This window comes from Nerophis lumbriciformis, linkage group LG31 (genome assembly GCF_033978685.3).
Source record: "Nerophis lumbriciformis linkage group LG31, RoL_Nlum_v2.1, whole genome shotgun sequence".
Classification (NCBI taxonomy): Eukaryota; Metazoa; Chordata; class Actinopteri; order Syngnathiformes; family Syngnathidae; genus Nerophis; species Nerophis lumbriciformis.
Genome location: NC_084578.2, coordinates 24,479,354 through 24,506,585, shown reverse-complemented (window position 1 = coordinate 24,506,585; position 27,232 = coordinate 24,479,354). Strand labels below are relative to the sequence as shown.

The 27,232-nt window shown below is 39.4% G+C and overlaps 1 protein-coding gene across 4 annotated transcripts in view; it reads right to left on the bottom strand.

Moving 5' to 3' along the window:
• The window catches only part of mlphb (melanophilin b), a 97,580-nt gene that overhangs the window by 14,082 nt on the left and 56,266 nt on the right, over positions 1-27,232 (bottom strand). The window contains exons 6-14 of one of the 4 annotated variants that reach the window (XM_061926373.1): positions 26,540-26,598; positions 23,932-24,015; positions 12,796-12,862; positions 12,413-12,645; positions 9,871-9,948; positions 9,574-9,807; positions 7,341-7,490; positions 7,182-7,250; positions 6,039-6,081 (exon numbers count right to left, since the gene is read on the bottom strand). In XM_061926373.1, the coding sequence (XP_061782357.1) occupies positions 6,039-6,081; positions 7,182-7,250; positions 7,341-7,490; positions 9,574-9,807; positions 9,871-9,948; positions 12,413-12,645; positions 12,796-12,862; positions 23,932-24,015; positions 26,540-26,598 (1,017 nt within the window). The remainder of the gene's footprint in view (positions 1-6,038; positions 6,082-7,181; positions 7,251-7,340; positions 7,491-9,573; positions 9,808-9,870; positions 9,949-12,412; positions 12,646-12,795; positions 12,863-23,931; positions 24,016-26,539; positions 26,599-27,232) is intronic. The other 3 variants (XM_061926374.2, XM_072912009.1, XM_061926376.2) reach the window with 3 other exon arrangements.

Genomic DNA, 27,232 nt, shown 5'->3' with positions numbered 1-27,232 from the left:
ATATTGTTTATTTTCTTGTTGAGAAATACTGTTCCACATTTATGTGTAGCAGGTACATCGGTTCAAGGGCTTATAGTCTGATAGGTTGCTAATAATTGTATGTTTTTGTTGATAGTTGCCGATGTTTATTGAATTTCATGTGTTAATCAAAAATGTTATATTTGCGGAAAACTTATCTTAACTCGTTTTTCCACAACAAAACTAATTTTGTTTTAAAATGAAACTATAAAAATTTGTTGGGGGTGGCAGGTCCAGGCATCCAGCGAAGTGAGGTTAAAACATGTGGGGGCGAGGGGGTGTGTGTGCAAAACTCTTCAGCCCCCTTGGGTTAAGGAGGGGGGTGTGCTATACATCCACATAACTACAAGAACGTCAACTAAACCAATTTGATTAACAAGACAATTAAATATGCAGGGTCAAAAGGGACAACATTAAGTAAATTATGTCAAGTGTCATGAGGCAGGAAACCAAGATGCAAGGCAGAAAGTTTGCTAAAAAATAAGAATGTTTCTTTTTCACAACGGCAGACAAGGCTCACTGGCAAAAAATATCAACAGAGAGCAAGGCATATGTATTTGAAAAGAATACAAAGTACAACTGAGGCAAAAAAACAACTGTGAAAAACAGTAAATACCGGTAGTCCAAAACAAAAATCAAAGCAACACTGCTTGGGAAAGTGTAACAAAAACCGTGGTGGAAAGCCAGATAAAAGTAGCAACAAAAAACTAGATACAAACACAGAGTTGACGGAGCTAGAAGCCAGGAGTAACAAAACATCTGAAAATACTTGCAAAACTAAGCACGCAATGCCAAGAAGGTCAGAAAATCCACGCAATGATCCACAACAAATAAATGCAGCACACTGCTTAAGATCAGTTTCAGGCCTGACTCAGGTCCAGCAAGGTCGACAAACAGAAAAATACAGGTGAACAACAGAACAATGGCCAAGCTAAAAGTAACAAATGGAAAACCTACAAAACCCAATAATCACAAACATAACAAAATACTGTACATATTTAAATCAATACTTATGTAAATGTGTCATTAATTAATTTTAATTGGAATTAATTACAAAATATTAACTGTCATTCAATTATTTAATGTAAAATACTACTGAATAATTTAATTATGTCCATATTTGAAAAGTATTTCACCATTTAATTATTGATTTAATGTTTTCAGGATTTAATTTATTATTTCATAATTTGATTATTTCACGATTGAATTAATTTCATGATTTTAATTAAATAATTTATGATTTAATAATGTATTTAATTATTTCATAAACCCTCCAATCAAGGCCGCCTCAATGCACGCGCTTACCTGGGTTGAAGCCCAGGGGCCCCACCCAATCAGGGTCCCCCAATTTTGACCACGGAATGCAATGATATATTTCATGGCTGTCAATCAGCTCACCTACGTCTAGTGATGGAGTACACGCTCTTTCGCGGCTGCGTTGTTTTATCCTACTGCTCCGTGCAGGGCTCAAACCTACACCGCCGGTGTGAGAGACCAGTGTACTACCATTAAAGTAAAACACAGACTGTCTTTTGGATCGCCAGCAGTGTACTTGAAATGTACTGGCTTCTGTTACAGTCGTACAGATGTGCATGCGCCCTTCGCAAAGAAGAAGCATTCATGAACGATATTACTTTTTAAATGGTCAATATTTTTGCATTGCTGCTGTTCTGTTGAGTGATATCATGATTTATTTTTTTTCCAAGTGTGTTTTTGGGCACGGTAGTGGGAGGTGTTGAGGTGGGAGCGGGGGCAAAACCCCTTCAGCCCCTTTTTATTTGAAACATAACCTTTACAGACATATTTGTGTTACGAGCATGATGGCGGAGAGAACCATAAGCAGGTTTTTGAGGTTGTCAACCCAATATCTAACTTGGATATTTTGTTGTTTGCAACCTCTAGCGTGAAATAAAACTTACTGTGTCATTTTAACAGAGATCTGCTTTTTGTTGCCTATAATTCACAATCCTTATGAGATACATGAACACTTTTTTTTTAATGCATTCTAAATAAAAGCCGGCTTACCAATGGAACCAATGGGAGATATGACATTATTGCATCTATTACGTTTATTACAACTACAAAACCCAATAAATAACCATCCAAAAAGTGCCAACAATACTCCATTTAATTTCCATGACCTGAATATTAACCAAGTGTTGGCGACATTGTTATTATAAACGCTAGCGTTAAGGACCTACATTTAGCGGCGCATTGATCAGCAACTATGCTGGCTGTATTGACATCTTTTTTTGGTGAGCTGCTTTCTCACCTCAGAGCTTGTGGAAGTTCATAAATCATGCTTGTCACCTTGTTAGTAAAATTAAGTGGACATAACCTGAGAAGTTGGTCAACTTTGACAGCCAGGTTCGACCCGGAGATGGCGAGAAAGACACGCGAAAGATGCTGGTTTGCACTCACCTTTTTTTTTTTTAACCCTTTGCAAGGATTATGAATCATTCTTCATCTAAACAGGAATATATCAACATTCTGTCAGTCAGCATCCGAGTGAGAAAAGACATTGTACAGTAAGTGATGTTGTATTATGTTTGTTGGGTTTTTGGGTCTCATGAAGTCTGCACTGAGTAGCAATCAGTAATGTTGTTAAAGGAAAAAGTGGACATTGTGATGCGTCTATGAAATTAATGCGCCACTGTATGCTCAAAATTATCAATATGTCAGGCTTGCCCCTGACAGTTTGGTTGTGTTTTAGTTTTTCCTCTGTGTGTATAGTATTTCCTGTCAGCGCTTTTGTTTTGGTTCTGTTTCCTGTTTCTCCCTGAGTGCTGTGTCCCCTCAGCTGTGGCTGATTGGCACCTGGCCACACCTGGTGTCAATCAGCCAGCTGCTATTTATACCTGCTCTACCCTCCAGTCACGGCTGGATTATTGTCAATGTCATTGTCATTCCTACCTGTCGTGTCGTTGTTCTTAATACTTGTCGTTGTAGCTCTGTCTACTTTTGTTTCACTCTGCTCATGTCCTAGTTCCTTCGTGTCACAGTAAGTGTTTTTGGTTTCTTGTCCACAGTTAGCCTCTGTGCTATTTTAGTTCATAGCCAAGTTTGTTCTCCGCCTTGTGCGCGCCTTTTGTTACCCTTTCGTTTGTTGTTTTGCCTTAGTGTTTAATTAAATCATGTTTTCTCGTACAATGCCTTCCGCCTTCTCTGCATCTTGGGGTTCGTCACCTACAAACTCTGACATAATAATCCAGCCTGTTAACACGAACCCCGCAGAGATTTCCATGGCGGAGAGGCTTAACAAAGCATTAGAATTAATGGCTAAATTGAAGAGGAGTTCGGCCGCATTTCAAGCCCTCTCCCACCCATCCCTTTCGTCTGTGGGCCTGTCTGGGGACGTCTGGGATCCGTCCCTTGAGGGGGGTCTAGGAGTGGCTGTGCAGCTGGGGAAGCACAGCTACTCCTCACCCCAGTGGGTCTGCAACAGACGCCACCATGCACTCCGGTGGGCCGGCAGACGCCACCATGCACTCCGGTGGGCCGGCAGACGCCACCATGCACTCCGGTGGGCCGGCAGACGCCACCATGCACATCGGTGGGTCTACAACCTACGGCACCACCACCCTCCTCCCCGGTGGGCCAGCAGAGGGCGCCACCACCCTCCTCCCCGGTGGGCCAGCAGAGGGCGCCACCACCCTCCTCCCCGGTGGGCCAGCAGAGGGCGCCACCACCCTCCTCCCCGGTGGGCCAGCAGAGGGCGCCACCACCCTCCTCCCCGGTGGGCCAGCAGAGGGCGCCACCACCAACCTCCCCGGTGGGCCAGCAGAGGGCGCCACCACCAACCTCCCCGGTGGGCCAGCAGAGGGCGCCACCACCAACCTCCCCGGTGGGCCAGCAGAGGGCGCCACCACCATCTTCCCCGGTGGGCCAGCAGAGGGCGCCACCACCATCTTCCCCGGTGGGCCAGCAGAGGGCGCCACCATCCTCGTCTCCGGTGGGCCAGCAGAGGGCGCCACCATCCTCGTCTCCGGTGGGCCAGCAGCAGAGGGCGCCACGATCCTCGTCTCCGGTGGGCCAGCAGCAGAGGGCGCCACCATCCTCGTCTCCGGTGGGCCAGCAGCAGAGGGCGCCATCATCCTCGTCTCGGGTGGGCCAGCAGCAGACAGCGCCACCATCCTCCTCTCCGGTGGGCCAGCAGCAGGGGGCGCCACCATCCTCCTCTCCGGTGGGCCAGCAGCAGGGGGCGCCACCATCCTCCTCTCCGGTGGGCCAGCAGCAGGGGGCGCCACCATCCTCCTCTCCGGTGGGCCAGCAGCAGGGGGCGCCACCATCCTCCTCTCCGGTGGGCCAGCAGCAGGGGGCGCCACCATCCTCGTCTCCGGTGGGCCAGCAGCAGAGGGCGCCACCATCATCGTCTCCAGTGGGCCAGCAGCAGAGGGCGCCACCATCATCGTCTCCGGTGGGCCAGCAGCAGAGGGCGCCACCATCATCGTCTCCGGTGGGCCAGCAGCAGAGGGCGCCTCCATCATCGTCTCCGGTGGGCCAGCAGCAGAGGGCGCCACCACCATCGTCTCCAGTGAGCCAGCAGCAGAGGGCGCCACCATCATCGTCTCCGGTGGGCCAGCAGCAGAGGGCGCCACCATCATCGTCTCCGGTGGGCCAGCAGCAGAGGGCGCCACCATCATCGTCTCCGGTGGGCCAGCAGAGGACGCCACCATCGTCTCCGGTGGGTACTCCCACACCGGCGGACGAGCCGCCTCGCCAATTGCGGCGGCGTTCAACTCGCCGTCGCCACCTAACTCTTCCCCGCTGGTTGCGGGGACACTTGGCCTGGTGGCCCACCTCCTTGTCCTCCCTCCACCCTCCCGTGACTTTGGACTTTTTTTTGGGGGGGGGGGGATTTTCTAGAACGTCTGGTATCCGTTTTGGGAAGGGGGGCTACTGTCAGGCTTGCCCCTGACAGTTTGGTTGTGTTTTAGTTTTTCCTCTGTGTGTATAGTATTTCCTGTCAGCGCTCTTCTTTTGGTTCTGTTTCCTGTTTCTCCCTGAGTGCTGTGTCCCCTCAGCTGTGGCTGATTGGCACCTGGCCACACCTGGTGTCAATCAGCCAGCTGCTATTTATACCTGCCCTACCCTCCAGTCACGGCTGGATTATTGTCAATGTCATTGTCGTTCCTACCTGTCGTGTCGTTGTTCTTAATACTTGTCGTTGTAGCTCTGTCTACTTTTGTTTCACTCTGCTCATGTCCTAGTTCCTTCGTGTCACAGTAAGTGTTTTTGGTTTCTTGTCCACAGTTAGCCTCTGTGCTATTTTAGTTCATAGCCAAGTTTGTTCTCCGCCTTGTGCGCACCTTTTGTTACCCTTTCGTTTGTTGTTTTGCCTTAGTGTTTAATTAAATCATGTTTTCTCGTACAATGCCTTCCGCCTTCTCTGCATCTTGGGGTTCGTCACCTACAAACTCTGACATAATAATCCAGCCTGTTAACACGAACCCCGCGGAGATTTCCATGGCGGAGAGGCTTAACAAAGCATTAGAATTAATGGCTAAATTGAAGAGGAGTTCGGCCGCATTTCAAACTCTGACACAATATAGGTAAATATTACATGTTACTATGAATGTGCCTGTTACTACACTGCATATATACTTACAATGTGTGTATAAAACGATGATGGAAGTGTTTAAATGTTTTAGAGGACTTTATAGGCGGAATCGAGCGACTCCTATTGACTTATCTTAAGCAGACTTTTACTTTTACTAGTTAGAATGTATTAAAAGAAAAAGAAAAACATACAGTATGTGTGCTTGTCTTATAGAAGGATTGTGAATGATAGGCAAAATTAAAAAACAAGTGCAGCTCCCCTTTAAAACAGTGCTTGTCAACCTTTTTCAGTCAAGTACCTCTTGTGAAATAGTGTTTTTAGCAATCTGCTCTGTGTATATACTGGTTGAAGCTGAGCTGCAAAGCACAAACTGTTCATGCAACACATAATAGATGGGAAAGGCTTTAAAAGCTGAAAATAATTTTATATAATCATTCCAAGTAGCAACTTTGCTTCTTACTTGTGGGAAAGTTCTGGGAAAGTCTTCTGGTTTGGATTCCAGACTAAAGAACATCAAAGAAAAGAGACTGTGAGAAAACATGTGGCTTGGTTTTTGTCACAAAACGTCAAATAAATATATATATACACATTGCTCACTTTAGAGACACAATCTTCTCATGTAGATCAGCTTTGTATGGGCCGATAAGTTTGTACATGTTTTAATACATGCAAACCTTTAGTAGTTCAGGCCCAATGATGTTAAGTGGCTGTGTAGTTTTGCACAGGCAAAACACGCTGTAGGACTGCGTGTATCGGACATAATATCACACATTTTACATGCAAGCACATTAATCCCATACTTGTTGTTTTGATAATCTTGGACCAATATCAAAAATCAATATTGGCTTGGGACACCCCTAGTATTGGTATACGCAAGGTAATGGATTATGTATACACTGTACAGTAGATCCCTGCTATTTGTGGGAGTTATGTTCCTAGAGTAGCTGCTAATAATGAAAACATGTGAGTAATTAAGACAGCATAAGAAATATATATTTGACAGTTAATAAAGTCTGTCTATGGTTCTACGTTGAGGCGACGCTTTAGACGACACTAGTTTGCTCCTCCCCCTCCAGATCCTCCTGCTGGTTTGCAAAGATCTCCTCTGATTTCGGATCAACATGTGCAATACAATTAAGTGTTGCAATCATTAGCTTAGATTCACATCCAACAATCATATTTTTTTTAATTGTTATTGTTCAATTTTTGTTAAATGTTTTATACACGGTTTGTATATATATATATATATATATATATATATATATATATATATGTATATATATGTTACATATATTACTATTATTTTATATATAACATTTTGTCCATATTCAGGGTTACAATTTGAATATGTCTCGTGTATATTTGTGTACACCATAAAATAAATATGTATAGCTTTTAATCATTTTATTTTTAATATTCTTTAAATTGTTTTTTAGTGTATTGTTTGATTGTAATTAATAACAGAGATGTTGTACTTGTTTTTGTAAACAATCAGCAGATTAATACATGTTGAGATCTGCTCTTGACTGGGTAAACTTTTGTTTTTGTATGTTGAGATGTGGAACACAACCAGAATAAGAACATTGTACTCAGTCTTCTCCACCTTTAGTTTGTTGTCCAGCGGCAGTCCAGCAGAATTGAGAGCAGCCACCCTGTTCTCAATGTGAGACACCTTGGAATGATGGAAACATTTTATGTAATAATAAATAACATTATTTCACAATATTATATAAGACACATGGGCTGCAAGTGTTGGACTCACCTGAGTCTGAGTATTCTGCACATCAGCAGCAGCTTGGGCTATCTTGTCTTCCAGCTCAAACAGTAAAGCTGTAGAACCTTTGAAGTTGGACTTGGACTCGTCATCAGGCAAGTGACTTTTATTTTTAAGGCTTTCAATTGAAGAGTTTCTCTGAAATAAGCAACAAAACATGACAGCAGCTGAGTCATTAATTGCACATTTGATTTGCAATTACCGCAGTCACGGGGAGAACATGCAAACTCCACACAGAAAGATCCCGGGACGTTGTGGCGCGGCTGGGAGAGTGGCCATGCCAGCAACCTGAGGGTTCCTGGTTCAATCCCCACCTTCTACCAACCAAGTCACGTCCGTTGTGTCCTTGAGCAAAACACTTCACCCTTGCTCCTGATGGGTCGTGGTTAGGAGATGGCAGCTCCCGCCATCAGTGTTTTAATGTGTGTGTGAATGGGTGAACCCGTTCTCAAACAATGGCAATAAAAACTTTTCTGATTCTGATTCTGATTCTGAATGTGGTAATAGTGTCAAAGCGCTATGAGTACCTTAAAGGTAGAAAAGTGCTATACAAGTACAACCCATTTACCATTTACAAAGATCCCAGGCCTGGGATTGAACTCAAGACCTACCCTCCGGGTACTCCGGCTTCCTCCCACCTCCAAATACATGCACCTGGGGATAGGTTGACTGGCAACACTAAATTGGCCCTGTGAATGTGTGAATGTGAGTGTGAATGCTGTCTGTCTGTCTGTGTTGGTCGTGCGATGAGGTGGCGACTTATCCAGGGTGTACCCCGCCTTCCACCCGAATGCAGTTGAGATAGGCTCCAGTACCCCCCGCAACCCCCAAAAAAAGAATGGATGGATAGATGGATTTGCAATTCAAAAATTAAAACAGCATCAGCGTATAGGGGTCATTCGACCTATACGGGTCACAGGGCCAAAAGTCTTAGTCGGGAATAGTAAGGAATATGGCTTACCACCTGTTACCAGGCCAGCTGCAAAACATAAACCCTCCAACTTGTCCTAGGCTGGATGGTCTTGCCCCGAACACCTCACTAAGAAGGCTTTGGAACTAGATGCCCTAGCCACCTGACTCATTTCATTGTGAAGGAACGGTGGTTCTACTCTGAACATTTCCTGGACAACAGATCTCCTTAATCTGTCTCTCAGAGACAGTCCAAATTTGTAGTTCAGGAGCACCGTCTGGTTAGTCCGGTCAGTTCGTTACAAGGCTTTGTACTTTCCCCTCCGCACTTTTCCCTGTACACAAGCTTCTGCACCTCCAGCCACCAGTCCATAAGAAAGATTTAGCGTGTGAATGACACCACCTATATTGAGCTCATCTCAGTAAACAATTACTGTTTCCATGCACTAAATTAGTCTGATTTCTCAAATAGTTAGTTTTTTGTATTTTCACACTTTTGTGTGAAGTCCAGGTGTCCATGCATACTCTCAGATGTGACTATTGGTCATATGCCATGTTCCTCCTGTACACTGGACTTAGACTTCCTTTTCTATTGTCATTCAAATTTGAACTTTACAGCACAGATAAGAACGAAATTTTGTTACATAAGCTGGGGGGCACCTTTTTAATTTTAGCACGGATAACTGATTTATGTCAGACTAAGATTTGCTGATCCTTACAACTTGTTTTAACTGATGTCCGCTGTAATATTGGCCCCGATTACAAATATTATGTCTACTACTACCAAGAATGTATCGGGTCGGATGCAAAGAAAAGTGGCGGAAGAGTTTTTTCGAAGGAATTTTTAGAGGAAAATCATGTCTCAAAGTTCATTCAAAGATTGATTGATGGAAGGAGTTTTAAATCTGAAGGAAAAGACCGTTCGTTCCCCAGACTGATATCCAGAGGAAGTTTGCTATTGTTCTGGCCTATCTTGCCCATTGTGCGGAAAGTTAATCAGTTGGCTTGCACAAATGCAGCATGAAGAGGTTTGTGTACGCTTTATTATTCGCCTTTAATTTACCTGCTTCATTATCTTGCATCTCATTTGTATTTTGTTCGGGAGTTTGAATTAAGCTGGTATTTTACATTTCCTTAGCTACCTTCTTAAATAAATCTCAGTTTCTTTTTTTTGATGCACTTCAAAATGTTCTGTTCTTTTAATTTGTGAAGTAAATAAACGGTCTCCTCTTCATAACAACTGTATGTTTTTCAGTCAAACAAAATGTGCTTTGTATGCTTTATAATATCTTCCAGATGAACAGTACTGTACCTTCTGAGTGTTGGAGACCACAATGCGGCTCCTTGAAGATGTGAGAGTTGTGTGTTCCTGTGCTGCTGCCTCCTCTTGCAGCTTGGCCTCGTCCTCATCACAACTCAAACTACGGTCGCTGATGTCGCCCGTCATCTCATTCAGTTTTTGTCGAAGTTGATGCTCCTCCATTTCCACCTCTTCCCACTCGTGAGGAGAAGAAGCTCGGTCTGGAACCTGAGAAGTTTCACTGGTCTAAAGTAAATAAAACCAAAAGTAAGTTAATTTGGGACCAGAAGAGTAAACCATCTTTATTACCTGATGGAATGTCAAGGTGACCTGCAAGCGATTCAAAAGCATCTCAACAGCTGACATGCGCCTGACCATCTCATTCATCTGCATGGAAGACATGTTTTACTTTCAAAGGGCAATATTAGCAACACTGATATTTTCATACCACTAGAACAAAACACTGCTTCAGTGAGAACCATTGTTATTTGGTTACCAGGTGGGAAATAATCATATATAATTATATAAAATTAATCATCCCAAAGAATAAAAAACAACTTCATGGCTGGCGTACGCACATTTCTACAGGCTGTGGATACTTTGGCAACACACAGAGGAGGTCGTTCGAGCTTTATCAACATTTCATTTTAATTTTAAACAATGTGAAAACACAAAATAATTGTTTTCCCAATGCATTTAATGGGGGACATCTATTCATTTATATAGGCGATCATTTTGCCGTCCTTGCTGTCACAGTGTGTTTCTGTGACTCCAGCACATGTGCTTGGCCAGTTGGGTGGACAGCAGCCGCCGGGGGGTAAAGAATAGACCAACATTGTGTCACGTATGGCTGATACCGCAAGTAGCTCTCCTGTGTTCTAATAATGAATTGAGTAATCAAACTAGAGTCAAAGTATTTCGTATCCATTTGATATGCTGACATGTTTACATTTCAAAGAATGCAAACCAAATTATACACATTTTTCACATGAAACTCTAATTTGGCTGTGAGCAGGCTACTATATGAACACATTTTGTTGAAAGTTACACAAATTAAATTTATATTAGGGGCACAGCGCCCCCCGCAACCCCGAAGGGATTAAGCGGTAGAAAATGGATGGATGGATGGATAGGGGTAATCAGAGTCACCCACTCTTCTAAAGTTTTACGTGTCATTGTAGCGACTATCTTTTCAAACAGTGTGCAGCACTACTTTATGTCCGGTACCCTCGCCTGTTTTGACCACATCAATATTCTTCTTAACATTCTTCCTGATGTTCGACCATTTCTTTTTTAATTCCAGCCTGTGTGCGGTTCTCGGAGGCAGGCTCACAATCTCAACCCTCTTTCGTTCGCTCGAAACACGAGAGAGATGCACCTCCTACTGACTCTTACTCAATTCTGATTGGGCAGAGTGTGCAGATCTTAGGCACATGGCTAATTTCAATATGAATATCTGTATATTTATAAAAGGGCGTGGTCAACATCTGGGGTCAATTACATGTTGACTGGGATGTAACAAGGAAATGTGCTTGGATTAGTGCGTGCGCCCACTTTAATAGATCTAAACTTTTTCTTTCGTACGTTTTCTGGATTTGAACGGATGCCCATTTTTAGTAGAAAATCCACGCAACTCTTAATACATGAGGCCCCAGGTGAGGCAGGCACTGAAATCTGGGCTGGATGGCATTTTGGGCAAGGTGCTCCTGGACTGTGCAGACCAGCTGGCATTCATCCCATTCTACCGGAAGGTTATCAGAAACAATATTAGTAATATGTTTAATGTTATTATGAATAATCTCAATAATATTTTTGATGATATTATTACCAATTCACTACTACTAATATGTTTACTGTTATTATCAATATTGCTAATATGTTTGATGTTATTATCAACAATATTACTAATGTGTTCGCTGTTATTATCAATATTACTAATATGCCTGGTGTTATTAACAACATGACTAATGAATATAATAGAATATAATTTAATACATTTTTGTTTGATGTTTTTATCAACATTATCAATAATGTGTTAATATATTTGATTATATTGTTGACAATATTACTAACGTGTTAAAATGTCTGAAGTTATCAACAATGTTACAAACATGTTTAATGTTATTATCATTAATGTTATTATTTTTGATGTTGTTATCAACAATGTAAGTAATATGTTGAATGTTATTAATATTACTAATATTTTTTGATGTTTTTATCAACAATATTATTAATTTATTTAATGTTGTCAACCATATAAAAGTATGTTTGAAGTTATTATCAACAATATTACTAATACAATTGATGTTATTATCAACAATAAAAACAAAGACATGCACCTGGGGATAGGTTGATTGGCAACACTAAATTGGCCCTAGTGTGTGAATGTGAGTGTGAACGTTGTCTGTCTGTCTGTGTTGGCCCTGCGATGAGGTGGCGACTTGTCCAGGGTGTACCCCGCCTTCCGCCCGATTGTAGCTGAGATAGGCTCCAGCGCCCCCCGCGACCCCGAAGGAAATAAGCGGTAGAAAATGGATGGATGGATGGATGTTTGATGTTGTTATCAATACTGGTAATATGCTGATGAACATGTTAACAACAATATTCCTATTGCTTGTGAATGTGTTGAAAACAATATCAACTCTAACCGCCATTTTGAATGAATGTAAAATTTGTACTTCAATCAATCAATCAATCAATGTTTATTTATATAGCCCTAAATCACAAGTGTCTCAAAGGGCTGCACAAGCACTTTGGAAGTAAAGTGAATATATTGGATTCATATGAATTTTGATTTATGTATTTACGATGATGTTTATGACAGGCACTGCTGTAATTGATGACAGATGACCTGTGGTGGGTGAGGGTTGGGGTCGTTGAGGCTGTCCTGGGAGGTGTGCTTAAATTCTTGAGACGAGTAGACGGCATCGGACTGTCTGAGATCAAAGTCGCACTCGTAGTCATCAGGACCCAAAGTGTAGAAAGTTCTGTTCTGAAGAACTCCTGCACTTCCACATGTAGAGCAGCTGAGGCGTGACGTGGAGCGAGATGCAACACTTGGCTGGTCTGAGTACACAGCATCTTCTACAAACACCACAGTTCAATGGCAGAGACAACATCACAACACTTACTATATTTACAGTATGCACTGTACTCACTGTATTTATTGTATTTAATGTACTTAATACACTTACTTTATTCACTGTACTTTTTGTATTTACTTTATTTACTTACCTTGTTGTGAAGGCAATCCACCATCAGAGCCAACATCCACGTTGAAGTCTTCACTTGTACTTTGATCCTTTAAAACATAAAAAAACATGCCAGCAACTATATCAACTCCTAAATGTATCAACATCATCATTGTCCTTGTCAATCTCATGCTAATCATCATCTTCATCATCATTGGCATCATCACATCCCAAACATCATTATCATCATCATCACATAGTCATCACCATCATCCTTACCCTTGTCATCATCATTGTCATAATCTTCATCATCCTCATCATACAAATCATAATTTTCATCATCCTCACCCTCATTTTCCTTCTCATAATCATTATCATTGTTCATCCTCATTGTACTCAGCATCATTCTCATCATTATCATACATTATCCTCATCAACTTCCCTATCTTTATCAAGTTTATCATTATTATCACCCTTATATCCTCATAATCATCATCATCATCATTGTCATTGTCATCCTCATGCACATCCTCATCATCATCATCATCATCATCCCCACCATCATCGCATCATCGGCATAATCTTCATCATCATCTTCATCATTCAATCAATCAATCAAAGTTTACTTATATAGCCCTTAATCACAAATGTCTTAAAGAGCTGCACAAGCCACAACGACATCCACGGCTCAGATCCTACATCAGGGCAAAAAAAACCTCAACCCAATGGGAACAACGAGAAGCCCTGGAAGGGGCCGCAGATATGGGGACCCCCGCCCTTGGGTGACCAGTGCAATGGATGCCGAGTGGATATGGTTAATAACGTGAGAGTCCAGTCCGTATGGGGCCAGCAGGGGATCCTCTTGCATGTAGACCAGTCGGAGCCCCGAGATGTCACCAACTGATGCATAAGAAGTGGTCCACCCCAGGCCCCAACTTGGAACTAACTAGTTGAAGCTAATCCGTGGTCACCTGATGACCTCTCCACGCAGGAGAGTGGGTCAGAGCAGAAAAGAAAGACGGCAGATCAACTGGTCTAAACAGGGGTCTATTTAAAGGCTAGAGTATACAAATTAGTTTTAAGATGGGACTTGAATTATTCTGTTCAAGGTAGGACCCCAAATAGAAAACGCTCTATAGCCCGCAGACTTTTTGGGGGGCTCTCGGAATCACTAATAAGCCGGAATTCTTTAAACGCAGATTTCTGGCCGGGACATATGGTACAATACAATCAGCAAGATAGGATGGACCTAGACCGTTTGGTATTTTATACTAAAGTAGTAAAACCTTAAAGTTGCATTCACACTATCATCATCACATAGTCATCACATCACCGTCATAATCTTCATCATCCTTCTCATCATTCACACTATCATCATTCCCATCCTTATTTTGCTCATCATTGTAATTTTTTCACCCTCATCATCATCTCCATCATCATCCATCCTCATCCTCACCATCATTTTCCTAATCATCCTCATTGTCTTCCCCATCTTTATTATCAACATATCATTATCAACATCCTTATATCCTTATATCCTCATCATCATCATCCTTATCATCGTCATCATTCTCCTCCTCCTTATCATCATCATCATACTTATCATCTTCATCATCTTTATTGTCATCTATATTGCTGCTTCTTGATCTTAGCGCTGCTATCGATACCGTCGATCATAATATTTTATTAGAGCGTATCAAAACACGTATAGGTATGTCAGACTTAGCCTTGTCGTGGTTTAACTCTTATCTTACTGATAGGATGCAGTGTGTCTCCCATAATAATGTGACCTCGGACTATGTTAAGGTAACGTGCGGAGTCCCCCAGGGTTCGGTTCTTGGCCTTGCACTCTTAAGTACTTACATGCTGCCGCTAGGCGACATCATACGCAAATACGGTGTTAGCTTTCATTGTTATGCTGATGACACCCAACTCCACATGCCCCTAAAGCTGACCAACACGCCGGATTGTAGTCAGCTGGAGGCGTGTCTTAATGAAATTAAACAATGGATGTCCGCTAACTTTTTGCAACTCAACACTAAGAAAACGGAAATGCTGATTATCGGTTCTGCTCAACACCGACACCTATTTAATTATACCACCTTAACATTTGACAACCAAACAATTACACAAGGCGTCTCGGTAAAGAATCTGGGTATTATCTTCGACCCAACTCTCTCGTTTGAGTCACACATTAAGAGTGTTACTAAAACGGCCTTCTTTCATCTCCGTAATATCGCTAAAATTCGTTCCATTTTGTCCACTAGCGGCGCTGAGATTATTATTCATGCGTTCGTTACATCTCGTCTCGATTACTGTAACGTATTATTTTCGGGTCTCCCTATGTCTAGCATTAAAAGATTACAATTGGTACAAATGTTATGATCCGCTGCCCGGATCATATTTTTGTTTACGTTTTCGAGGTACTTGTGTTTTTTTGTTAGTTTTGGACTCCTTGAGTGCCTGTTTTGTACACCTGAGTTTGTTGCCATGGCTGCTTATTGTTTTCACCTACCGCGTGTCTTCCCGACGCGCACCTGTTGGTCATCACTGACATTATTATTTAAGCCTGCCTTCCCTGTCATTCTGTCTTGCTTCCTAGTTTGTTTTCGTACAACAGATGACGACTTTTGTTTCCTGCTCTTGTTACTTGCTTCCTGTGCACTTAAGATGCGACTTTAAGGTTTTACTACTTACGTATAAAATACTACACGGTCTAGCTCCATCCTATCTTGCTGATTGTATTGCACCATATGTCCCGGCAAGAAACCTGGGTTCAAAGAACTCCGGCTTATTAGTGATTCCCAGAGCCCATAAAAAGTCTGCGGGCTATAGAGCGTTTTCCATTCGGGCTCCAGTACTCTGGAATGCCCTCCCGGTAACAGTTAGAGATGCTACCTCAGTAGAAGCATTTAAGTCCCATCTTAAAACTCATTTGTATACTCTAGCCTTTAAATAGACCCCCCTTTTTAGACCAGTTGATCTGCTGTTTCTTTTCTTTTCTCCTCTGCCTCCTCGCCGGGTTATTCCGGTTCCGGTGACCATAGATGAAGTGCTTGCTGTCCAGAGTTGGGACCCGGGGTGGACCGCTCGCCTGTGCATCGGTTGGGGACATCTCTGCGCTGCTGACCCGTCTCCGCTCGGGATGGTCTCCTGCTGGTCTCCTGCTGGCCCCACTATGGACTGGACTCTCACTACTATGTTAGATCCACTAAGGACTGTTCTTTCACAATATTATGTCACTCGACATCCATTGCTTTCGGTCTCCCCTAAAGAGGGGGGGTTACCCACATATGCGGTTTCTCATAGTCATTCACATCGACGTCCCTTATGTGGGCTCTGTACCGAGGATGTCGTTGTGGCTTGTACAGCCCTTTGAGACTTTTGTGATTTAGGGCTATATAAATAAACATTGATTGATTGATTGATTGATTGTCATCATCATCATCGTTATATCTTCATCCTCATCCTTATAGTAGCAATAAACAGGCCTGAGTGAGCACAATGTGTCCGTCATGTCCTCATGTATCATGTCTTTTTATTTTTTCGGGCTATAATGTGCAATAATGTTATATGAGTATATGTACATATATATATATATATGCATATATATGGATATATGCATGAGTGTGGATATATACATATATATAGAGACATATCTTCTTCTTTTTTTTACTATTTATATAACTAAATTATTGTGTATGCACCTTAGGCCTTAGGGGATATGTTCACTGTAATAATGACAAATAAAACTCTATTCTATTCTATTCTATTATCATCTCCATCATCATCATTGGCGCTTACCAACACTGCAACTCCGGCTCTTTGTATTGGTGCATTTTAGTCCATCTTGTATGCGTGCTGTTGTATGAATGTGATTGTGTGAATGTTCTCAGCAGGGCCGGTTCTAGGCAGACATGTGTGGGGGAGCAGTCCGAAATGTGAATGGGGCATCATCATGTGCACACGCTGTTCCAACATGCTCCAGCAGTTTTTTTCATTGCTGCCTTCCCCATACAATTTAGTTGTTATCTATGTGTCCAAAAGTGGATTGTACTTTGTCAAGCCTCTACCTTCAGACCTGTACAACATGGATGTCCCACCTGAAGAGTAAGCTCCTGCTGGTATATATATAGCTCTTAAGGTCACTGAGGTACGCAACCCTTTGACAAGAATACGGTGGAAATCCCTCAGGGGGGAACTAAAATAACTCCTCATCCTCCTCACTATTATCTTCATAACTATCATCATCCTGCTCATTATTATCTTCATAACTATCCTCATCCTCCTCATTATTATCTTCATAACTATCCTCATCCTCATCATTATTATCTTCATAATTATCCTCATCCTCATCATTATCATCATCATCTGCATCACCCTTATCATCATCATTATCATCATCATCTTGTCACTTTTATCATCATAATCCTCATCACCATGCTCACCGTCATCCTTATTACCCTCATCATCATTACCTACCTCATTAGTATCCTCTTCATCACCCTTGTTATCCTCATCTTCATTATCATTGTCATCATTGTATTCCTCATCATCATCCTCTTTATCATCATCATCTTCCTCCTCCTCTTTTTTCCTTATCATCATCATCATCATCTTCATCATCGTTCTATTAATCATCCTTCTTATTATCATCATTATCATCCTCATAACTATCCTCATCAGCAGTATCATCCTCTTCATCACCCTCTTTATCAATCATCATTCTCATTATAATTATCATCATCATCATTATCATCCTCCCTTTCACCCGCATCAACATCAATCATGTTCCTCATTATGTTCATTATTATCATAATCATCCTCATTATCACCATCATCATTCTTCTCATCATAATTGCTGATTTGCTGAGAAAGCATTGTGTTTTTAAACTGATAAATGTAGAGTTATGTTATGGGGTGCCAAATGTATAAGTTCAGTCACACGTTTCTTACAGATGTACACTGTATGCCTCACATTTACCTCATTTTCATCACATTGAAGTTTAAATTAAATGTTGACTCTAAATGTAAATCTAAATATAAATGTGAACTCTAAAGCTAAATCTTAAATCTAAATGTTATATCTAAACCTGAATCTTAAATCTAAATCTACATCTAAATGTTGAATCTAAACCTAAATGTTACAGCTAAATCTTTAATCTATATCTAAAGCTAAAAGTTACATCCAAACCTAAATATAAATCTTTAAATCTACACCTAAATGTTGAATCTAAATATAAATTATAAATCTTGAATGTAAATCTTAAATCTAAATGTTAAATCTAAACATAAATGTCCAAACTAAATGTTAAATCTCTAATCAGAATCGTAATCTAAATGTGAGCGCTAAATCTATCGCCAAGTGTAAAGATGAATATTTATAGAATGTCAATGTTCCACCAATACCAGGCCTCTCATTCCCAAAGCCGTGCCCACACCTCTGTTTCTCAGTGCACGCCAGTCCTACATCTTTCTGACTGCGGAAGAAAGAAACATGACAGATGCCTACTGACGAATAATAACAATAAAGTTGCATATTGTTAAAAATCAGTGGCGAGCCGTGCGTTTCCCACCTAGGCCTTCAGTGATGATCGACTTCAATGATAACCTCTCAAAATACCATAATGTATGTCCCCACATGACCATTGCTGGAGAAATACTACACAGGGAACACATTTAAACTACTGGGCATTGTACAAAACTGGTTATTTTCTGGCGCATTTAAATATCAATTAACCCGCATCAGCAATTAAAACATATCTTATGTGGTACTGTCAAAATTAAAATTACAAAAAACATTTCAAATGTGAAAAAGTAAAGAAATAGCATATCTGAACTCACATTTCATCGACAGCTGAGCTCGCTTCCGGGGTTGGCCGACATCGTCTCAAAAGATGTAGTTTCTCTTTAAATATCCTTTTTGAAAATGGCCTTGCAAATATATGTTGTCTTGTCTAATCATAAAAGATGCAGACAAGGCGTGTTGGTTGAGTTCTTAAAGTTTACTCCACAGCGTGCTCGTCAATAACATCCAGCTGCGGGCATGGGTGCATTCAACAACCTAAATGGGACTACTGTGCAGGCTCTTCACTGCTGTGGCATGTTGGGTACTGGAGTTCTTATGTTACCTAGCTTATAACATCACAATATATATCTGCTTTAGGCCATCTAGAAGGCCTTATTGACAACAACATGTGAACTGATTGGCTATCGCAACTGTCTGTCAACTGTATGTCCCCGTTCACTGACAGTGCACAGACGCCCGCATTGCTGAACCTGAAGGCCCCGGTAGATTTGGTACAGCATGGCAACATAAGCTAGCTGAATTCTGATTGGATACAAACTCTATAAACTAAAAACATCAGCGCTGGAAGGAGCATAATATGACATGAAGAGAATATGAATACTTTTAGATATTTAGGGAAATTAAATTTAAAAAATTACTTGTATCTTTAATTATGATCATGATTTCTGGTTATGTTAGGCCAGCAGAGAAGGAATTGCTGGCCGTGACGGCACACCACTGCGTTAGCTCCAAACTTCCGCGTTTGACAACGAATGGAATGGAATGGATGCTGGAGCAGCCAGTTGACGTGCTCACTTTAGCTCTGCTTTTAAGAATATGTCTTAATTGTGAGCTAAAGGTTAAAACATGATCATAATGGGTGTGAATTAAAGTCATCTTTCCTCCATCTTACTTCCTTCTAAATCATGCTCCTCAGTGAGCCAAGAACGGCCACCACTCAGCCAGCGGTGCTGTGTCGTGCTGCGAGGAGCAGGAACAAAGATGTAAAGGTCACATATTAAAGGGCGTATATCGGCATCCGAACCTCTGACCAAATGATGATTTTACACTCACTATGATCTTGTTTTTACCATTTAGCTCACAATTAAGAACAGGTCCAACGCAAGTGTGTCAACCGGCTGCTGCTGCGACTTACATGACAATGCTTGCAGCAAATAATGTACATATGTGACACAATCATGAAGTAAAAGATATGATGAATGACACATCTAAATACAAATAGGTGTACTCATCATGCACCCTCCCTTGAGGTAAAAAGCAATTCCATTCATTGTCAAACGTCAAAGTGAAGCGATCAAGTATTTAAGCGTCTTGTTTCCAAATATTTCTTTAGGCAACACATCATGCACACTCACTCGTTTGGAGCTTACATTTTTTTAAATATGCAACTTTATTGGCATTAATTTATCATTAAGCATCTATTATTGTAGTATTGACATAATATAATATTCACCTTTAGCGCTAACATTTAATTTTATATTTAACATTTAGATTTAGATTTAACCGTTATATTTAGATTAAAAATGTAGGTTGAAATTTAACATTTAGCGCTCAGATTTAGATTTAAGATTTTAGATTTAGATTCAACATTTAGGTATAGATTTATGATTTAAATTTAACATTTAAATTCATGATTAAGATTTAGATTTAACATTTAGGTTTAGATTGGTTTGTTGGTTTAAAATGTATTTCACACATTTATGCAATTACAATTGATATATCATATAGTTAACCAGAGGTGGGTAGAGTAGCCAGAAATTGTACTCAAGTAAGAGTACTGTTACTTTAGAGATGTATTACTCAAGTAAAAGTAAGGAGTAGTCACCCAAATATTTACTTGAGTAAAAGTAAAAAGTATGTTGTAAAAAAACTACTCAAGTACTGAGTAACTGATGAGTAACATACACACACATATCATATATATATATATATATATATATATATATATATATATATACACACACACACATATATACATATATATATATATATATATACACACACACACATATATATATATATATATATATATACATACATACATTGATATATACAGTATATAATTTATATTTATTTTTTTTGCCGTTTTTGTTTACATGTTAATAGTGTTTTAATGAATATACATGCATGTTTAACACATATAGATTCCTTTCTTTCATGAAGACAAGAATATAAGTTGGTGTATTACCTGATTCTGATGACTTGCATTGATAGGAATCAGACAGTAGTGATGACAAACGTCCACGTTTTCAAATGGAGGAGAAAAAAAGTTCCTCCTTTCTGTCTAATACCACATGAAAGTGGTTGGTTTTTGGCATCTTATATGTCCAGCTTCCATATTCGTTTTTATACACTTTACAAGAAATACATTGGCGGCAAACTCCGTAGCTTGCTAGCTTGTTTGCGCAGGCTTTCGGAGACTCTTATTTTGAAAGCGCAGGCGCGATGGAGCGGCACTTTTATTGTGAAGACAGGAACTGTGCAGTCAGTCTTTAGGCTTTTGACGGGGTGTACGGTTGAAATAAAAAATGGTCTTTTTTCCTTCACACTTTTGATTGATTGATTGGAACTTGTATTAGTAGATTGCACAGTACAGTACATATTCCGTACAATTGACCACTAAATGGTAACACCCCAATAAGTTTTTCAACTTGTTTAAGTCAGGTCATGTGACCCCTGGCTCTGTTTGATTGGTCCAACGTCACCAGTGACTGCATCTGATTGGTGGAACGGAGTGAACGTCACCAGTGACTGTATTTGTTGAAACGCAGGCACTATGAAGGTCTGTCTGACAGACCAAAACAAACAAAGCGTGCATTAACAGATCGATAAAAATTAGTAGCGAGTAGCGAGCTGAATGTAGATAAAAGTAGCGGAGTAAAAGTAGCGTTTCTTCTCTATAAATATACTCAAGTAAAAGTAAAAGTATGTTGCAATAAAACTACTCTTAGAAGTACAATTTATCCCAAAAGTTACTCAAGTAGATGTAACGGAGTAAATGTAGCGCGTTACTACCCACCTCTGTAGTTAACACATTTATATTTCTCTTTACAACATGTTCGAAAAGGAGTAGGAAGAAGCCAAGCTTTTTTAATCCTGCCCCCTTTTCAATTCATAGCAATTTAGTGGCACATATTTACTTCCTGTCCTCATTTTGTAACACAATTTACATCAATGAATACAACAGATCTCTTAAAAATAGTTAAGTCAGTTATGGTTCACACATGAGATAAATAATATCTCATTTTCAATAAGATGTTCATACAAATTCTTCTTCCTTGTACTTTGTGAACGCTTTTAGTTTGAACAGCCAGTACATTGTTTAACTTATTTGCTTAATCCATTCAATACTTTAATTCCACAAATTGATATGCTAAAGGTCTTCAGTGTTGTATGCGCATACACATGTTTTAAAGTTTCTCTTCTTTGGTTGAAAATAATTGCTGTACATTCTTTGGTAGCAGGTTATAGTTTGCTTTGTACATAATTTTAGCTGTTTGCAAATGCACCAAATCATCGAATTTCAATGTTTCATTTAATAAATAAAGGTTTTGCATGTTCTTGATAGGCAGGTAGGACGGTGGTACAGAGGTTAGTGCATGTGCCTCACAATACGAAAGTCCTCGGTTCGATCTTTGTCTTTCTGTGTGGAGTTTGCATGTTCTCCCCGTGACTGTGTGGGCTCCCTCCGGGTACTCCGGCTTCCTCCCACCTCCAAAGACATGCACCTGGGGATAGGTTGATTGGCAACACTAAATTGGCTTTAGTAGGCTCCACAGCGCCCCCGCGACCCCAAAGGGAATAAGCGGTAGAAAATGGATGGATGGATGGATGTGTGAATGTGAGTGTGAATGTTGTCTGTCTATCTGTGTTGGCACTGCGATGAGGTGGCGACTTGTTCAGTGTGTACCCTGCCTACCGCCCGAATGCAGCTGAGATAGGCTCCAGCACCCCCTGCGACCCCAAAAGGGACAAGCGGTTGACAAAGGATAGATGGATGTTCTTGATATCCAACATTATGTAACTGATGTTTTTTGTAACACAGTTAGTGAATGAAATTTACTTTTGTAGTTATTTCCCCAAATTTCTGCACGTACAATAACTCAGATGTGTTAATATCAGCAAGCAGTATAAAATGTGAAGTGATTTTTGGTTAAGTACATACTTTGCTTTATTCATTATTGAAATATTTCTTGCCACCTTATGTTGTATATTTTTACATGAGATTTCCAGTTCATTTTATCATCCATTATAAAACTTAGAAATTTGATGTTTTTACTCTGTCAATATTCAGTCTTGTCTATTTGTATTTGTGTTTGACTTTGTCTTCTGCTGTTACTGAATAGCATTATTTTAGTTTTACTGGGATTTAAGGATAGTCTGTTTTCGTAAAACCATCTCTTTAATTTCTTCATGTCTTCTGTTATTATTTGTATTAGCATCTGTGTGTTTTCTTCTCAACAAAAAGCTGTTGTGTCATCCGCAAGTAGTCCTAAATGTAAGATTTTTTGTAACATTACAAATGACTTTTATATATATGTTAAACAATTTTGGTCCCAGTATTGATCCCTGGGGTACTCCGCAAGATATTTCCAGCTTTGATGACGTACTTTTGCCTATCTTAACGTATTGCTTTCTGTTGGTTGAGTAGCTTCTAATCCAGTTTGAGACCAGCCGTCTGATTCCATACAGTTCTAATTTATTGATTAAGACATTATGATTAATTGTGTCAAATTATTTTGTTAGAACCATGAATACTGCCGCTGCACACTGTTTACTATCTTTTGGATTGGTAATCTCTTCTGTTATTTTGATCAATGCCGTTGATAATGAGATATTAGCTCAAAATCTGTATTGGTTCTCTGCAAGTGTTGCACTTTTGTTTATAAATGTGTCTATTTTGATTAAAAATATATACTTAACATTTATATTTATATTTACCATTTAGTTTTAACACTTGGAGATCACATTTACATTTTAGATGTAGATTTAAGATTTAGATTGAACTTTTAGGTTTAGATTCAACATTTATATTTAGATTTAACATTTAAGTTTAAATTCAAAATTTAGATTTAGATTCAAAATGTATATTTGGATTTAAATATAGGTTTAGATTTAAGATTTACATTTAATATTTTCAATTTAACATTTAGATTTATGTTTCAACATTTAGATGTAACATTTTGAATTAACATATCATCTAAACTTAAAAAAAATGTAAATGAGTTAAAAATGAGAAAAGTGAGTTACAGTAAATGTGAGAAAAAATCTGCTAGAAAATTGTAGCTGGACTTTTACATTTGGCACAACATATTGTGCAACATCAATATCAAACAACAAATAATGCCATGGTGCTGAGTTAGTTTTTACCTGATTAGATTGTGTTGATTTGACGTCACAAAGGTCACCGATATCAATGGGATTAACAGTCAGACGTCGTCTGTTTTTTTTCATCTTTTTGGAGAATAAAGGAAAGAAAAACAATATAAAAAATTAAGAATCATTATCAAGACAAGATGATTATTTTTGTTGAAAAACATTAAGTTGTAATGAACTCATAGGTGCAGCATGAAAAATAACAAATGTTGGTCTTGATTATATAGCAATACCTCCTTAAACAACTATATACTGTTATATATATTAATAGCACATTCATTGAACTAGAGCAGGGGTCGGCAACCCAAAATGTTGAAGGAGCCATATTGGACCAAAAATACAAAAACAAATCTGTCTGGAGCCGCAAAAAATTAAAAGCCATATTACATACAGATAGTGTGTCATGACATATACATTAAATTAAGAGGACTTAAAGGAAACTAAATGACCTGAAATATAGCTACAAATGAGGCATAATGATGCAATATGTATATATTGCTAGGCTAAATAGCATGTTAGCATCGATTAGCTTGCAGTCATGCAGTGACCAAACATGTCTGATTAGCACTCCACACAAGTCAATAACATCAACAAAACTCACCTTTGTGCATTCATGCACAACGTTAAAAGTTTGGCGGACAAATTGAGACAGAAAAAGAAGTGGCATAAAACACGTCTTAGAAAGTCGGAGAAAGTTGGAGAAAGTTATACATGTAAACAAATTACGGTGAGTTCAAGGACCGCCAAAATTAGTAGGACAAAACGGCGCTCACCATATACTCGAATCAGTGAAGCATGTTTAATATAAACAGTGTGTTTTATAACAATTAGAGAGGTTTGTGTCATGTTTGTCCTCCTACAGAAACCATATTAAAAAAATAAATAAAAATGTTCCCCTCATCTTTTTCCATTTTTCATACATTTTTTGAAAAAGCTCCAGAGAGCCACTAGGGCGGCGCTAAAGAGCTGCATGCGACTCTAGAGCCGCGGGTTGCCGACCACCGAACTAGAGTGTCAGAACAGTTCCAGGACTGGTTTGATAAAATTAATCTTGATAAAATTCAGATTTAAACTACAAGTTTTCTGTTTGGAAATAATCCCATGAAGTCAAACACACTTTCCAAACATTCTCTGCTTTGCTTCATGCACCCTGTGAAGGATTTTTAAAGAATCTTCTACATGTTGTCCAAGTCTTCAAAGGGTATCATTGATGACCCCTTGAGCTTTGTAGGAAAAAAAATCACACAGGGTCAGGTTGGAGGTTTTTCGAGGGACGGCGATGTTCTTCTCGGACGTGTTGTTATAGAGAAGCAGCTATGAGTGGTCCTGCCACAACTCTCGCCTCTTCTCACACAGCAGGATGTCTTTGTAGACGTGCAGCTTGGCAACAACTCACAGTGGATGATGACATCCAGAAATGCAGTCCTGGAACTTTTCTGACACACCTTGTAGTATTGAAGAATACGTGTAGCTTGTGCATCAGCTAGTATATTTTTGTTTATGTTAACAATAAGCTTGTGTTTAGTTTAATACTGTTCTAATCTATACAAATGAATCCACTTAAAACATGTATATACCCGTTTTTTCATTAGATTTATTTAAACAGAGAGAAGAAAAATATTAAAGAATCGCGAAAAAAAATTAAAATAAAGTCATGAATTCATTTGTATTTGATTGAGGAAAATACTTATTTGATCCCCTAATGAGCAAGAACGTACTGCTGATCTACATTTTGTACTAAGACTAAAATAACAAGGAGCCTACTAAAGTTGTAAGTTTAAATTGCAGATACTGTTAGTAGGCATGTTGCAATTTATAACAAGTACACAATTGGTGCAGACCGTTCTATCAAATTATTTTCTATGTACTACCTGTTTTCACCATGGAGACATTATGCTCCAATCTGTGCTGTTTTATTAGGGCAATGTACTCTATTGAGTTATTTCTTGTTTTCTTACACTTCTGAGTATCATTTGCAAGTATGCACTCATTTCAGTGTGTCCCAAGTTTGTTGCTGTGGTCAGGAGGTAGTCTTTGCCTTTAAGTTGAATGTATACCAGTCTTGTCTTTGTTGAGTCCTACAAAGTGTTTATACTGTAAGTGTTGTACTTATTACACTCCAACTGTTAGATTGTAATATGCATCTTAGTTGTAGTGAAATCATCAATGCTATTCAGTAGCATGTATATGGCATATCCCATATACATTTGCATTAAGCTAGGACTTTTATTTTAATGTATCTATTTTACATATACATGTCAAAGATATGTTTTTGTATGTCATGTAGGTTATAGTGACACGTTTTTATTTATGTATGTTCACTTTTAAAGTGTTTTGAAGTAAAGACTCCTAAAAGGCTCACAAATGGAGACAGTCTGTTGAACTAGTAAGAAGTGATGATAGTGCGAGCACAACAGACTACTTGTATTGGAATTTTTATATCAGACATTTAAGACGCAGACCAGTATAATCCAATACCTGTTTTCTTTTGTTTTTTTGCTCATATCAGATTGATATCTGATATAAATATTGGATCGAGGCATTCCTTGTCACAATAACATTTTCCCAGCATGACTTTTAAATAGGGAATGATTTTGCATACCTGATGGTAGTGTTGAGAATCAATGACATCCATGCCAGCATCTTCATATCCAACTGCTGCTACAAAAGATGATCACGTCAATACTATAATATTAATTATGATTATTATGTTATTCAAATTCTATAAATTATGATTATCGTGTACATTATATTCAATTAATTATGATTATCATGTCAATGGTATTTTATGTCCATGTCCATTATTTTTTGAAATTATGATCTACACGTCGATTTCTTTCTAGTATTTATGATTATCAAGTCAATTTTATTATAATAATTATGATAATGTATTCAATCAAATATAATTATAATGTCAATGTTATTATATTAATTGTGATACTATTGCTTAGTGAGGCATCATTTCGTTGCTATGAAACTTTACTCTTTATTTTTAATTCTCTTTTATGGAACTTTGGGATATATTTTTTTATTTTAGGTATATGTATATGTATTCTCATTTACAGTAGAGTAGAGTATTTCAACCGATCAGATTGCGGGCATTTCACAGTGTCCTCCTACTGCAACCAAGCTGTCTCACAAACAATATGGTGGGAGCATTGAGGCAGATACTGAAAATCAGTACAACTGCCATTTATTTCCCCCCCAAAAATGGTTCTTATGTGTGCATGGGGAACTTGTAATGTGGATATACGGTATCTGGAGAGACTACCATCCTATTTCCAAAATCGAAGAC